The sequence below is a fragment of the Ananas comosus genome, linkage group 9 (genome assembly GCF_001540865.1).
Source record: "Ananas comosus cultivar F153 linkage group 9, ASM154086v1, whole genome shotgun sequence".
Taxonomy (NCBI): Eukaryota; Viridiplantae; Streptophyta; class Magnoliopsida; order Poales; family Bromeliaceae; genus Ananas; species Ananas comosus.
This window is the reverse complement of record NC_033629.1, coordinates 10,918,183-10,934,991: the sequence shown is the minus strand read 5'-3', so window position 1 is coordinate 10,934,991 and position 16,809 is coordinate 10,918,183. Positions and strand designations below refer to the sequence as shown.

At 37.0% G+C, this 16,809-nt stretch overlaps 3 protein-coding genes across 3 annotated transcripts; 1 reads left to right on the top strand and 2 right to left on the bottom strand.

The window, feature by feature from the left end:
• Positions 5,458–5,763, bottom strand: LOC109714786 (glutathione S-transferase U17-like). The gene has a single exon (XM_020239496.1). It carries the CDS (start codon positions 5,761–5,763, stop codon positions 5,458–5,460), a length of 306 nt encoding a protein of 101 aa, XP_020095085.1.
• On the bottom strand, positions 7,812–9,836 carry LOC109714785 (subtilisin-like protease SBT1.7). Its single transcript, XM_020239495.1, has 2 exons — positions 9,200–9,836; positions 7,812–9,118 (listed from the first exon to the last, which is right to left on the bottom strand). The coding sequence occupies exons 1-2, from the start codon at positions 9,819–9,821 to the stop codon at positions 7,812–7,814; spliced, it is 1,929 nt and encodes a 642-aa protein (XP_020095084.1). The 5' UTR covers positions 9,822–9,836.
• Positions 15,638–16,303, top strand: LOC109714784 (spidroin-1-like). The gene has a single exon (XM_020239494.1). It carries the CDS (start codon positions 15,638–15,640, stop codon positions 16,301–16,303), a length of 666 nt encoding a protein of 221 aa, XP_020095083.1.

The window sequence follows — 16,809 nt, the reverse complement described above, 5'->3', positions numbered from 1 at the left end:
CGCGTCCGACGGAGTCCGTTTTACGTCTATTTGACGCCAACGCGACTCGGGCTTGTCCCGACACTCTCCAGAGCTGTCGACAAACCTCTACAGTCAAACACCAGGGATCTCACAGTCTCCTTAAAATTTTAGCACATGGACTAACCTTATTTTTTAATAGTCTCCTCAAGCAAAGAGGTGGGGCCACTTTTTTTTTTTTTTCGCTCTCTCTCTCACTCTCTCTCTCTCTCACACACTCGACATCTCTTATTCTATTTTATTTTTCTCTTAGCACCATTTCTTTTTTATTTTTTCCTATACTAAAGGGCTGTTTGGTTAGATCTAATTATAAATACAGTGTAGTTAGAGATGCATGCAGTTAGAAATACAGCAGTTACAACTATAAGAATTCTGATTGGTTGAATGTAGTAGAAAGCGCTGCAAGTTAGATAATTTGTTTGGTTGCATGCAGCTAAGAGATAATTTTTAAAATTTTATCATTTTATATATATGATGGTGAGATTACTTTCAATGTAAAGAAGAAAAATAATTTTGGTTTAAAAATTATTAATGATGTAAGCATGTCTTTTATTTAAAATTACTCTCTCCAACTGCTGCAGTTGAAACTGCATCCAATTTGGGCGTAGTTCGAACTGCTGCAGTTGAGCCTCCTCCTGCAGTTCCTACTGCAGCAGTTGGAGTTAAATATATCAAACCAAACACCAAATTTGCATATATATGTAGTTACAACTGCAGTGTAGTTGCAACTACATACAATCAAACGGCCCCTAAATGTAAAAAATAGGGTTGATTCATGTGCTAAAATTTTATACTTGGTATAGACAAAACAAAGAAGAAATCAAATTATAGATTATATATGAGCATATCTTATATACTTGGTGTACAACTTTTTTTATACCGTATGAAATTTTAATTTTGTTATATCGACTATTAAAAAATAGGGTTGGTGCATATGATAAAATTTTACACTTGATGTAGAAAAAAACAAAAAAGAAAAGGTATTGAGAGAAAAAATTTAAAAAAAAGGGTGTAGGGTGTGTGAGAAAGAGAGTGAGAGAGAGAAAAAAAAGCCTATTTTTTAATAATTAATATAACAAAATTAAAATTTCATCTGATAAGTACGATCTATAATATATAAAAAATATAGATACAAAAATTAATAGATTTGTACCGCTATAATAAAACTTCATAAATACTGTGTAAAAAAAATTACACGTTCGGTGTATAAACATTCTTACATATTCTTCCATTTGACTTTAGCTTTAACATAAATAAAGTTTAGTTTTGAGCTCTCCTTTTTTTGGAGCATTGGTGGGGCCCACCCACTTTCTCCGCTCCCCCCTCTCTCCCATTACCTTTTCTTTTCTTTTCTTTTTGTTTACGTCGCGTCTAAAAATTCGTACATAAACAAAAAAACTATTTTTTAATAATTTATATGATAAAATTAGAGTTTAACCTAATAACTGCACCCTATAATATATAAAAAGTCTAAATATAAAAATTACTGAAATTTTACTTTTATAATAAAATTTTATAAATACAATATAAAAAAATAGATATATATCTGGTTGATTTATTTTTTATAAATAGACAATTGTTGTGAATCTTTTATTTTTTGATAGTGCGCTATTTTATGTTCTCTTACTATTTTAGTTAGGTAATACTTTATTTAACTTTAATATTATATAATATTATAAAATTTTTGAAATGAATGTATTTCGTATAAAATTAGTGTGAAATATTATATCTGATTTGTGGGAATGTATTTTCTATTACATATATTATTATATATTTTTATATCTTCATAAAATTATACGTATTTAAAAAAATAAATATTCTAAAAAATAATTAAAATATTATTTCCCCGCGGTGTCGCACGGGCCCATAGCTAGTATGCATAATAATGCTTAAAAAGGAAAGGAAGTATATTATATATGTATATACATAGTGAATTTTTTTTTTGCTTTACATGGATGAATCTGGACAAAATTTTGGCCAATTTGCATAAAAAATCTACAAGTTTTGAGCTTTTGTAAAATTGGACGGTCTTTTTCGATTTTACAGATTCGGTCCAAATTTTCAACAAACTGATTAAAATACTCTTATACTTTTTTTTTCTCTATCCTTTTTTTTTGCCGCGTTCTTTTTTTTTTTCTCGCAGAAGAAGTCCGCGGAGGCGGAGGCGGAAACGGCCCCCCCTCCTCTGCCCCTCACACCCTCGCCCTCGCCTTCGCCCTCGCTCTCGCATGCGCACACCCCGCCCTCCTCGCCTCCAATCANTATATAGAAAGATACATGATAAATATTTAATTTGATTTAATTTGATTTAATTGTATATATATAATTATAATTTGATTTAATAGTGTTTAATAGTGTTTCCTAATAAAATTCTAGTTAATTGTATATATAATTATAATAATAGTGTTTAATAGTGATTTAATTTGATTTAATAGTGTTTCTTAATCTATTTACTAAATTGCTATATTTGAGTTTGACATGTGGCAAGCATATAAAAAGATGCATGATAAACATGTAATTTGATTAATTAATTATATATATAATTATAATTTGATTTAATTGTGTTTAATAGTGTTTCCTAATAAAATTCTAGTTAGTTCTATATATAATTATAATTTGATTTAATAGTGTTTAATAGTGTTTCCTAATAAAATTCTAGTTAATTGTATATATAATTATAATAATAGTGTTTAATAGTGATTTAATTTGATTTAATAGTGTTTCTTAATCTATTTACTAAATTGCTATATTTGAGTTTGACATGTGGATAGTGTTTAATAGTGTTTCCTAATAAAATTCTATTTAATTGTATATATAATTATACTTAATTGGTATAATTTGATTTAATAGCGTTTCCTAATAAAATTCTATTTTTAACCATCTAATTGATAGCCAAATTTAATTTAATAGTGTTTAATAGTGTTTCCTAATAAAATTATAGTTAATTGTATATATAATTATTTTAATAGTGTTTAATAGTGATTTAATTTGATTTAATAGTGTTTCCTAATCTATTTACTAAATTGCTATTATATATTTCAGTTTGACACGTGACAAGCATATAGAAAGTCACGTGTCAGTTCTATTTTAGTATATAGTAAATAGATAATGCATGGTTTGTTAGAGTAGTTTTAAAAAATCTACACTGTTTAAGAGAGAATTTGAACTTAGGGCATGTTTGGTTCACCTATTTTAGACTATGGAATCGGAATGAAATTTATTGATTCTGATAATTACCGTTTGTTTTATAGGAATCGGATTCCGATTCCCATTCCACTCCGGAATGGGAATGGCCAAATCCATTTATGATCCAATCCGGCATTGAATTCCGGATTGGCTCATTTTTAAGTAAACTATTCAAAATCCTCTTTCATCAACACCTAACTCCTCTTCCTTCATCATTTCCTCTCTCTTAATCAAAATCTTCTCTCAAAAATTTTAAATTTTCATTCCGATTTTCATTCCAATAATAAACCAAATATTTTTGTATGATTTGTCATTTCATTTTCCATTCCAAAGCAATCTAATTTTATTTCTCATTTCTATTCCAATCATGAACCAAACATGCCCTTAAAATAGTAAGTTTTTTCATTAATTTATTTTTTTGTGACTAGCAGTTATACCGCCTTCATGCATAGTTGAACTTAGATGCTTATTAGGCATTAGCTGAACTTTTATATATTGTCCCTAATTAAGAAATTATTAATACTTTGGATATTTCTTAAAGGACCCCTAGATTATGCGCATAAATAGATCAAAACTTTCTAATTTATTGGCTCAACTCAAAATATTATCTTAGTGCTTTATTAGGAAAAAAAAAAAAGAAAAGATAACATTACGTAACTATTTTTAACAACTTTCGCGTATGGTATATATAGAATTTTCTTAATTGCAATTTTTATTTTTGAGACCTGCTTATATTTTTGGCTGCATTTGCTGTTTAGGGTGGTCCGTTTGGCTCAACGTAAAATCAAAAAAAAAAATAATTATATCTTATAGTCTTTGATTTATAGAAAAAAACAACTTTTTATCAATATTTATTTAGTTAGAAGGAAAAAAAATTATGTTTTTTTTGATACGGTGAAATTTTTTTTCAATCAATAAAAATACTTTTCTAAAAAAATATTTTTATATCAAACTAAACAAATAAAAAAATATTTTTTATATCGAAAATAATTCTACAATTTGTTTTACACCGAACCAAATACGCCTTATCGCCCCAGGAAATTAACTCTCTGATGCAACGTCGAGGTAGCCAATTTTGTCGTCCCCTCCGGAAAAGTGCTTCCCCCTTGTTCTTAAGTGCTTCTTGGAGAAGCTGAAGGATGGATATTATCTGTCCTACTGCTTCTTGGTCTCTTGGTTTGTGTCCCACAATGATCCGAAGCACAGGAGGCAACTGTTATAAAAAAATAATAAAAATAAATAAAAATAAATAAAAATAAAAATAAAATCACGTTTCATTTGTTAAAAATTTGCATGTGAGCCGATCGTCCCTAGAGCAAGTGGCAAATATTATAATAAAAAAGGTATATAACGATACTCTTAAATATCGGTACGGATAAAAAAAAAAAATACCGCTGGCTAAATTACCGGCATTTTTAAAATTGTTGCTATATGTTGCATCGCTATAGGTAGGGCCATCTTAATATTTGGCACCCCTCCTCCAGCAACTTGTGGTGGAGAAATACGTAGCGATCGTAGCTCTCTACGGTCCCTGCGAAATCCTCGCGGCCGAACTCCATTTGTTGAAAGCCTATCTCGTCGGTTACGGCAGCGGAAGAGGAGAAGAGAAGATGGTGATTATTTTTATTTTATTTATTTATTTATTTATTTTGTAATCGGGCCGAGTGGGTTTGGTATGGTTGGTTGAGTAGAGAAATTTTTATTTTTGGTTGGATTCCGCTTTATATTTAAAACTTAGTAGATTTTTTTAAAAAAATTTAGCATAAATGGAACGCTCATATAAAAGTGTCCCATAACCTAATTTTGTTGGAGTGAAAGGACTTGATGGTTGATACTTGAGGTCCCAAGTTCAAATCCTAGTTGATTCACATTTCCAGCTAAGTTTATTTCTAAATGAAATAAACGAAGTGAATAGCGTGCTACCTATCTATCAAAAAAAAAATTTTGCATATGAATAGTTTCATATGTGGATAATTAATAAGAAAGTAAAAAAAAAAAATTAATATATGGTACCAGTCGGCTCGTCCTAAGATTAAAGGGATTTTATTGAGATAAAAATGTGCATAACTTGTATAAACTATAGACCAAATCGAATTAATTATCTAACTCTTTTAAATTTTTAATGTTATTAGCAAATAGTTTAGCTTGTTTGATTTGATTCCGTCAATAGTATTTTGACTTAAATTTAAGCGAATTAGTTACTTTAATTAATTTATAGTTACAAAAATTGTATAAAATATACTAGCTAAGTTATCAGTGCTTGGAATAAAACTTAAGCGCTACCTTGTCATCAATGTACGAGGCCCAAAACCGTGCAGAGGCACAATCATAGGGATCGAAGGGGAGAATCGAGCTCGACTCTGTGCCAGTGACCCAAACCTCATTGATGTACTCGACGATCATAATCGACTCGCAGATCGGCCTGTAGTTGTGAATGAGCACCGGGATCAACTTATACACGGGGTTCGAGCGAACAAGAAGCTCACTCTGGGCTCCGGCCGCCTCATCGACGAATTCGTAAGCCACATTCTTCAGGTTCAGTGCAATTTGAACCCCCATGGAGAAAAGGCTTGATGGTGCACCCAAAAAACGTTACACTTTCTTTATCTCTCGGTGCCGTTTTATTTTTTGACTATATTTTTCTCTTTTTTAACATGAATTCTCTCTTCGGCGATGGAGATGATTCATGAATTTATGAGTATTTATAGATTGAGAAGGGTTGTGGTTCGTGGGAATGTTTTTTTTTTTTTTGCTTGGAGAAGAGGTTTTGGATTTTCAAATTGGCCCTGGGCGGGCAGGGTTAATTATATTCTAGAAGGACAATATATGTGCTGTGAATGAGAAACTATTTGGAGAAATAGGGTAAAATTATTGAGTTTTTATGATTTTAGGATATGACTGCTATAACTATTTTGAGAGCAGATAGAAAAGATATCAAAGAATAAAAATTATGTTATCAGTAAATTTATATTTACATAACTATATATATAGGTGTGGAACTACTATATACTTACAAAAATATAAAGAATTTAATGTTTTTGATTTTTTTAGCTTTTAGATTAAGAATTATAGGGTTGAAATGATAGTGGTTTTCTTAGTAGGATTTAGTGGTCCCTCTAGGGCATTAATATTAATTTGAAAACTATAAATGATCAAAGAGTTGATCCAATTGTTAAAAAAATGGAAAATATCAACTTTTTTATGTTTCCGAAATATTATAGTGGACTTATTATACAGCTACATGTTTAGTATTGAGAAAGATCCAAGTGGCAAGTTCCTAATCCCACCCTTTTCTGTCCCTCTTCTGTTAGTGGTTGCAAGTTCGAGTCATATGTCAGATGAGAAAAGATGAGGGACCAATATAGGTCCTAGCAAAACATGCTCTTAGTTTAGCGCACACATCGAATCCATCTCGAATCTTCGATTGAAAATATATTTTTAGTCTAAATTTTATTTTCATCTGCTATTGTTTAGAATGAAATCTGAGCCGGACAAAATTATGCTCAGGTCTGAAATTAAGATTCAAATCTAGATTCTACTCTATTTATTTTGGTTAACTGCACTAATGGTCCCCAACTTCTACATGATATTTCATTTGATCATAGTTTTTTTTTTCTTTTAATCTTTAAACTTTATTCGTTCCTAATCTCCAGTATAATCTTGGCATATTTTCTGTTTTGCAGTTTCTAAAATTATTAGTGTTAAGCCAATGACATGCCACTAAGCTCTTCGTTTAAAATAAATAATGTGGACATCAACTGAACGAACTTCAAAGATATCAATATGGATAAGCAAAACTTTATTAAAATTGATGTAACCTACTGTATCTGAAATAATTTAAATTACAATTGCTTTTATTTATGTTTTTCTTTTTTTATAATTTAATGAATTGGAAATTTTATTATGATTATTATAATTTGTTAATTTGCAATGCATCCAACTAAGTGGGAAATAATAATTGATTTAAAAAAATTTAAAATTAAAAAAGTTATTTTTTAAGTTTTAATTTTCTGTTGCTAAGTATATACTAAGACGGACAAATTACAAGTAATTCAATATCCATTTATTAATCTTTCTAATATACAAAATTTTATTCAAACAAATTAAAAACAAGCATGCAGCCCAACAGCACTAGGGATGCAATTGGTCCGAGTTGGTGTAGCTACCGCCCCGCTCTGCTTCGAATGAGGCGATAAGTGGAAACAAAAATATAGAAAAAAAATCATCCGTCCCGTATCCACCAAGTAAATGAAGCAGTGGGGAGGAGACCTTTTTCTTTTTTCAATCCGTCGTATTCCCAAAAATTCACTCCTGTCCCGATTCGCCCCAAATGAGACAGTAAGCGAGAGCAAAAAATAAAATAAAAAATAATCCGTTCCGATTCCATCTCGTTCTGACAAGAAATATAGCGGAAGATAGGGAAACCCGTCTGCCCCGTTTGCGTCCCTAAACAGCACCCAAAAACCCAAAAATCACCTAGAGAAAAAATATTTACCGAATTTCGAATTTTTGAAGGGTAACAAATTCACTTCTTGCAAGCACATCCTTATATACTCCTCAGGAAATTACCTGAAATACAACAACAGGAATGATTTTTCATCACCTAGCTAGTTTCTAGCTTTAAAATTTCCTACCACTATGGGGCTCCTCACAACGTGCTCATTAGAAACCCACCTCAAATTCCCTTCAACCACGCCTTTCGCCGGAAAGAGGCTCCATCTCACCCTCACCTGGAACGTCTTCCTCTCGCCGACCGCCGCGAAACTCAAAGTCGGCGGCGCGACTTCGATCTTCACCGCCTCCGGAATATCTACATGAGCGGTGTAAGTCGACTGCGGCTCACCGACGTTCGTCACCGCGCGGGTGATCGTCACCGTTTCCAGCCAAGCCGGGGAGGCCGCTATCGACGGTAGGTTGAGCTCCGTCGCCGACTTTTGGGTCACCTTCGAACACGACACGTTGTGGCTGCGGACGATAACGCGAGCGCCCGCGTCGCCGTAAATGCTGCATATGAAACCGACGTAGTCGTTGGCACCGATGTCGTAGATCAGACCGGGGTCGGCCGCTTTCGAGGGGTTCACGTGCCCGGCTCCCACCGCGAAGAAGCTCGCCTTCTGGTGAAGCTCGTCTAAGATGGGCTTGCCGTCGCGACCGTTCTCATCGGCTGTGGTGATGATTGCCGACTTGACGGCTGCTGCCGACCAGTCAGGATGCACGCTCTTTATCAGCGCGGTGATGCCGCTGATGTGCGGCGTCGCCATCGAAGTGCCAGAGATTATATTGAAAGTATTCGCACCGTCGTTTCCTCCATCTACTCGGGTCGGCCACGCGGCTAGTATGTTAAGCCCCGGAGCCGACACGTCGGGCTTTAGAATCGACGGGGTCTGGAAGTTCGGCCCCCGAGAAGAGAAGAAGGCAACGACGGGAGCCGGGGAAGTTCCGAGGACGGTGCCGTTGAAAGTGATCAACGCTTTCGGGTTGTTTCTGGCGTCCGACGCGTAGGCTATGACAGCGTCCCCGTCGGCAGGAGACAACTGCGACGCCAGCAGGTGGAAGTCGCTCGCGATGATAGTGTAGCCCTCTTCCTCCACATTGATGATGATGACACCGATGCCTCCGGCTTTCAGAACGGCTGTGGCGATCTTTTCCGGTGGAAAGAAGGGCTTGCATACAACTATTTTGCCCTGGATGTCGAAGTTTTTGAAGAAGGTGCAATCGCTGCAGTTGGAATTGTACGCAAGTTCGACCGGGTTCGAGGGAATTTTGGTTAACTGATTTAGAGATTCGCCTTCGTAGACCTTCCCGTTGTTAAGCTGTACGTACGATCTAAAGCTCCGGTCGACCGAGGTCGCACCCACTGTTATGTACCACGGCGCCTCGTTAGAGAGCGAGGTATTGAAGGGACCGGCGTTACCTGTTGGATGAATAGGATGTAAGAGTACACTCGGAGAGTGAAAAAAAATAAATAAATTACATCAGTTATTCATATTAGTACCTGCTGCGCAGCTGACGACTATGCCCTTCTCGAAAGCGGCGAACGCGCCGATGGCGATCGCATCCTCGTCAAAAGGAACGGATCCGCCGCCCAAAGAGATGGAGATTACGTCGACCCCATCCTTCACGGCGGCGTCCAGGCCGGCGAGCACGTCCGAGTCCGTGCAGCCTGAGGCGCTGCACACCTTGTACACGGCCAGGTGCGCGCGCGGCGCCATCCCAGCAGCCGTGCCTCCGGCCTGCCCATACGCCTGCGCGCCGGGCACGAAGTTGCCGGCGGCCGTGCTCGCCGTGTGGGTCCCGTGCCCGTTGTCGTCGAGAGGGGACTCATCGCCCGGCACGAATGCGCGCGCGCCGATGAGCTTGTTGTTGCAGCCGGCCTCAAGGGCGCACGAGCCCTTCCACCTGGCTGGGGGCAGCGGCATGCCGGCGTCGGAGAAGGAAGGGTGGCCGGCAGCGATGCCGGTGTCGAGTAGGCCGACGATAACGCCACGGCCGAACGCCGAGGCGTTCCAAAGTCCATTACTCTCAGTTCGGAGGCCCAGAAACTCCGGCGTATGGGTCGTCTGAAGGTAGAGCTTCCGCTCCGGAAAAGCGCGCACGAACCCTTCTCTCTTTTGCATCGAATTAAGTTCGAATTGTGTGAGCTTCGCGGCGAAGCCGCTGAAGACTTCGCTGTAGGAGTGAAGCAACCGCGGCTCGCCGGTGTCTGAAACAGACTCGGATAAGAATGACTTGTACCAACTCTCAAGCTCGTTGGAGCTAGCATCGGCGATCTCTATAGGAGGTTGCACACGGACAATGTAAGTTTGCAGTGGTTCGGAATCATTCGAGCCAATATTACGAATACACAATACTGGAGAAAAAATGGACAACAATATTACGATGAAGGAGAGGGAAAAGAATGAGGAGGCGTTTTGGTACATCGTCGTTTCAAATGAGAAACAGTAGTAAAGAGCATGGGATCCATAATGTATGAATGTTATGTTATATATATTGCTACATGTATAATGATGAAAAAGAAAAGAAGTATATTATATATGTATATATCTATTGGATTTTTTTTTTTGGGTTTACATGGATGAATCTGGACAAAAATTAATATGTGTGATTAGTGCTGCTACAAAAATAAGGAAACATGGGCTGGCGCAATGCACGTTCAAGGAAAGAATTGAATATAAGATTTCAAAAACATACATATAATCACACGAACACCTCAGTGTGATGTTTCCAAAATATATATAACAATTGTTTTTGATTGCAACTAGTATTTAACCCGTGTGATTCATGGCTAATATAATAATATAAAATAATAAAAATTATTATGTGATGATAAAAAAAAATATTTTAATTAATATTATATTTTTTAAACAAAAAAATAAATATACTATCAATCTTAATTATAGTACATATAAAGTACAAAAGTTAGAGAAACAAAATTATGAATCAAAATAAATACTCAGGTAAAGAGCAAAATTCAACTATACTCTATTATCTATGAATTGGTGTGCAAAATAATTTACATTTATATATTGATGTGCAAAACAAAATGAGAACTCAAATTGATATAAAAAATTACAAATAACATTAATATTTCAGCATATAATAAGATCAACTAAACTTCCATGTTTTACACAAATTAGAGTAAGCACACATATATGAGAGACATACCAACTTTCAAAATTCAAATATATATAGATGTTGGTCTTCAAGAAAATATGAAGGGAAAAAAAAAAATTTGCATGAAGATGGAAAGTATCTGCTCCAATAGCAATATAGATAAATTGTTAAATAAGTGAAATAATAAATATCATAATATTAGTAAAATTCAGGCATAGTACACAGACAAATCACTCTGATTTTGATCTTCCATTTGTCTCAAAAAAGAGTGATGTCACTTATAAAATCAAACCCAAGTGCCATATCTTGAGAATAATAAGACATCAAGAAAAAAAAAGTTAGTACTTGTTTCATATTTAAGTAATAAAATAAAAAAATATATTCTGTTTTAAAGTATCAACATCTAAAAATTAAGAAAAACTGCTCAATAGATACTTAATTGAAACGTGCTGAATAATATTAAAACGAAGTGAAAATTACATAACGAGTATTAGTAGGGAACTAGCATGCAATATTTATAATAATAATTAGCTCTACTTGAAGAATATCTAAAATTTGATTTTTATAAAACAACGGATATAATTATTGCAACAAATTAGTTTTTAAGATTCTATTTATGATAGAAAATTAAAAATCTAAGAATTAAGAACAACTGCTCAATAGATATTTAACTGAAATGTGCCGAATAATATCAAAATGAAGTGAAAATTACAGAAGTAGTGATAGTAGAAAAGTGGCATGCAATATTTATGGTAGTAATTAGAAATGATGCATGATAGACATTTAATTTGATTTAATTTGATTTAATTGTATATATAATTATAATTTGATTTAATAGTATTTAATAGTGTTACTAATGAAATTCTAGTTAGTTGTATATATAATTATACTTAATTGATATAATTTGGTTTAACTTGATTTAATAGTGTTTCCTAACAAAATTCTATTTTTAATCATCTAATTGCTATATTTGAGTTTGACATGTGACAAGCATATAGAAAAATGCATGATAAATATTTAATTTGATTTAATTTGATTTAATTGTATATATAATTATACTTAATTGATATAATTTGGTTTAACTTGATTTAATAGTGTTTCCTAACAAAATTCTATTTTTAATCATCTAATTGCTATATTTGAGTTTGACATGTGACAAGCATATAGAAAAATGCATGATAAATATTTAATTTGACTTAATTGTATATATAATTATACTTAATTGATATAATTTGGTTTAACTTGATTTAATAGTGTTTCCTAACAAAATTCTATTTTTAATCATCTAATTGCTATATTTGAGTTTGACATGTGACAAGCATATAGAAAAATGCATGATAAATATTTAATTTGACTTAATTGTATATATAATTATACTTAATTGATATAATTTGGTTTAACTTGATTTAATAGTGTTTCCTAACAAAATTCTATTTTTAATCATCTAATTGCTATATTTGAGTTTGACATGTGACAAGCATATAGAAAAATGCATGATAAATATTTAATTTGATTTAATTTGATTTAATTATATATATAATTATAATTTGATTTAATAGTGTTTAATAGTATTTCCTAATAAAATTCTATTTAGTTGTANTAAGAAGGCGCTCTTCTATCTTTACCAAGCAGTAGACGAGTCGACGTTTGAGAAAATTGCCGAAGCAACTTCGAGCAAAGCAGCATGGGATATTCTTGCCACCGTCTTTACAGGAGATGACAAAGTAAAGCAGATTCGTCTACAAAAACTTCGAGCGGAATTCGAAGCAATCCGAATGAAGGAGTCCGAAAGTGTCGCGGATTATGTTTCTCGCATTTTGGTAATTGCCAACCAAATGAAGCGAAATGGAGAAGAACTAAATGATGAACGAGTTGTAGAAAAGGTTCTTCGTTCCCTCACATCAAAGTTTGAGCATATTGTTGTCGCTATAGAAGAGTCAAAAGATATCAGTACTCTTTCTATCGACCAATTGACAGGATCGCCCCAAGTGCATGAGCAAAGACTACAAAAGATGTCTGAAGAAGAGTCGACTGAGCAGGCTCTCAAGTCAAAATTGAAACTTGATAATAGAAAAGGCAAAAAACATGGAGAATAAAGTGATAGTAAGAGTGTCCTACAAAAATCTACTTCAAGAATACTGTCAGAAAATGAAGATGCCACTGCCACAATATCGCACTTATCAAGAACGACCTATTCACATTCCAGAATTTTATTCGTTTGTCGAATTCGGAAATTCCACTTGTATGGGCGATGTAAAAAGATCAAAGAAGGATGCGGAACAAGATGTGGCTCACTTTGCTTTTATGAGTACCACAGGTATGGTATCTCTTGATCAAAGAAATTTGTATTTAGAGAAACTTGCAAAAAATTTGGAAAAAAAAAATATGGCGGTGAATTTGGAGAATAAATCCCTGGAGAACGTAATCAATGAGCAGGCCTCTAAAATTAGGAGTTTGATTTCAGACAAGATAGTCTTACAGGAAAGACTCCAAGATTATGAAGACCCGATCGAAGAAGATGTCGACAGTTTTGCATAAACAAGCTTAAGGGGGAATGTTAGTTATAAGCTTGTTTTATTTGTTTATTTTTTATTTGAAGAGTTGTGTTTCTTATGAAAGGGTGTGTCCTTTTGTAAGGGTTGCGTCTTTTGGTTTAGGGTCATGTCTTTTTGTGAAATGTTGTGAAGTGTGGATCAAATTGTATTATTCAGTAATAGTGTACTGAAGTTTAGTTATATTAATAAAGTTTGGTATTCCAGTGTTAAATATATTTGTTGTAGTTTATTTTATATATTCGCCCTCCAACAAGTGTGATGTTTCCAAAAAATATATATAACAATTGTTTTTTATTGCAACTAGAATTTGAGCCATGTGATTCACGACTAATATAATAATATAAAATAATAAAAATTATTATGTGATGATAAAAAAAAATATTTTAATTAATATTATATTTTTAAATAAATAAATAAATATACTATCAATCTTAATTATAATACATATTAAAGTACAAAAGTTAGAGAAACAAAATTATGGACCAAAATAAATACTCAGGTAAAGAGCAAAATTCAACTATACTCTATTATCTATGAATTGGTGTGCAAAATAATTTACATTTACATATTAATGTGTAAAACAAAATGAGAACTCAAATTGATATAAAAAATTACAAATAACATTAATATTTCAGCATATAATGAGATTGTCACGCCCCAGGGTCCCCTTTTAGTTTGAAACACAGCGGAAAAGCGTTTAAATTTTTGAAAACCTGACCCCAGAGTATGCCAGATCCGCCACAAATACAGGAAATCCACTGTTCACACGGACAGAGTCTCCCCTGTATTTGCACGGCGTCGCACAAGTACAAAAGTACAAACAGTATACAACCACATGCAACTAAATGAATAAACAGATAGCTATACCTTCATACATTCACCATTCACACCGTAGTTTTACATTCGATGTTTAAACAAAAGTCCACGAAAAATCTTTTGAAAACTGTTCCATACGCGAAAACTTTTATCTTTTATAAAAGCTACCACGAGGGGTAGAAAATTTTTTATTTTACCAAATCCAGAAATCCTTTTATTACATTCATGAAAGTCCACATATTCCAATGTAATAAAAATACTGAACCATATAAACTGACTAAGCTATAACAACAGAATAGTAGGGATAAAACTAAACTGATAACCTGTGTCGGAAGCTCTATCGACCGCTACGAACGTACCTCACATCTCGTCCCAAAACTCAACGCCTGTACTACCTGAAAAATAGTGGGGGAGGTGAGAACATGTAAACATGTCTCCCCTCCCAGTGGGTACCGCAAGCCGAAGAAGGCGAGGAGTACTCACCGGATCAGGAAGAGATAAACAACAGTATGGGTAAGTAAAATACAGTAGCAACGATAATGAACGAATGAGATATATATATGAAAGCACAACTACCGCTACTGTAATGTACAACTGCAAGCATACAAGGATATCAAAACTATAGTAGCAAGACAACTGTAGAGAAAGAAATAGAAGTATATATGCAACAACCGCTACTATAACTATATGCGTCAACCGGACGAGAAGTCCAAACGTACCCAATCTAAACCGCCGTGTCGGTCTAAGGACCTCAGGCAAAAGCCACTATCTGCTCACACCTGGCATGTAACCCTAGCACAAGAGAACACCGCTGGGCTCACGGATCGGATGTACGACCACTTTTCCGGAAAAGAACACCCTCCTGCGGGGGATCAACCCGCTGGTGTACGTGAAATGCACTCGAGCTGTGGCGATCAATGCGGATATGATCAATAGCCAACCGTCGGCAATCAGCCGACAATCACTGCCCCTCTGGGCATACCGACCGTGTAGGTCATGAAGTAACAACGTGAACCGACCGAGATAGGTCAATGTACGGAAAGTAACGAACGACCAAACAGGTCACCGATGCAAATAGGAGAACCGACCAACCAGGTCACAAGTATAGTATATACGAATGCCATCTACTCTACCCCTATACAGGATACTACACATAGAACAACCAGGCAGAGTAAATAAATATAGTATGTAGATACTGCTCGATGTCCACTAAAAGTACGAACGCAGGAACCGACCGATAGGTCACAGGAGTGTATTCTGTATAGTCCAGAACTACCGTCAGCACCAGCCGACAATCCTACCCCTCAGGGTACACCGACCTCAAAGGTCATCGACGATGGAGTACAAGAACTGACCAACCAGGTCAACAGATATAAGATAAAAGCACCGATCAACTAGGTCACTGAAACGAAGTACGAGAACCGACAATCAGGTCACCGAAACAAAGTATGAGAACCGACCAATCAGTGATCGGAACCCCAAGACAAGGTGCAGGAAGCCAACAACAAACTTACCGGAGCAAGGTGGGGCACGGGGCGGCCGGCGGCAGCCGGACGGCGGGATATCCGGCAAGAGGAGGGTGCTGCCAGTGTGGGGAGGTCCGGGCGCGCATCGGTCGACCACGGGAGGCGGCGGAGGCGGCGGGCATTGATGCCCTAGCCGCACAACCCGAGGAGAGCCAGGGCTTGGTCCAGCCAACAGGGAGCTTCTGGCGGCAGGATCTACGGCGGTGGGCGGGTGCGGCCGGACAGGCGGAGGCGGTGCTCACTCCGGCCGGCGTTGGGAGGCGACGGCGACTGCTCATGAGAAACCCGAGCCCCCTGCGCGCTCGGCTCGGGTTCAGCCGGACAGAACGGCCACCAAGGCGGCCGGGGACCCGCGGGGACGTCGGAGACGGCAAGAAGGGGTCGCCTGAAGGTGGAGGGGAAGGAGGAAGGAGGCGAGCGACGGCGGCGGTGGCCCGCAGCTCAAGCGCGGCCACCCGAGCTCAGCTTGGCAGAGGGTCACAGCGGCGGCGCCCAGGGCGTGCGGCGGCGACGGCGGCCATTCAGGCCGGGCGCGGGGGTGCCAGTGGTCAAGAGGGAGGTTGCCGATGTGGTCCCTGGTGGCGGTAGGGCGCGTGGTGGAAACCAGCCTGGGCTCGGCCCGAGTTGGTCCAGCTCGGCTGCAGAGCGCCCAGGCAACGACGGCGGCGCGCGGGGACGACGGCGGCGACGAGGGGAGTCGCCGAAGGCTGGGCCACGGCCAGGGGACAACAGTGCTCGAGCTAGGTGGCTACCAGGGTCCGCAAACCACAATGCGGTGAAGGGGTTGGCCAAAAGGGAGAGAAAGAGAGGTGATGCAGGGATTTCCGGCGGCCGGAGGAGCTCGCCGGCGGCCGGAGCATGCGCACGGGGAGGGCAGGAGATGGCTGAGGCGGCTGGTGGACTAGGGCTAGCAGGAACGACCTAGGGTTAGGGTTTCCAAGCAAAAAATCTAACATCAACCTATAAATGTAAGTGTAAACTTGCCGAAAAGTCCTCCAAGACTCAACCATTTAATCTTAGTCCTTCACCGCACGAATAAAACATGCATAAACCCCTCCACGTGCGATTTCACGCGAAACGGTACATAAAATGTC

Excerpts from the sequence above, each read along its gene's own strand:
- LOC109714785 (XM_020239495.1), bottom strand. The coding sequence starts at position 9,821 with ATGCAAAAGAGAGAAGGGTTCGTGCGCGCTTTTCCGGAGCGGAAGCTC. Across the intron at positions 9,119-9,199 it reads AGTCGTCAGCTGCGCAGCAG|GTAACGCCGGTCCCTTCAAT; the intron begins GTACTAATATGA and ends TTCATCCAACAG.
- LOC109714786 (XM_020239496.1), bottom strand. The coding sequence starts at position 5,763 with ATGGGGGTTCAAATTGCACTGAACCTGAAGAATGTGGCTTACGAATTC.
- LOC109714784 (XM_020239494.1), top strand. The coding sequence starts at position 15,638 with ATGAGAACCGACCAATCAGTGATCGGAACCCCAAGACAAGGTGCAGGA.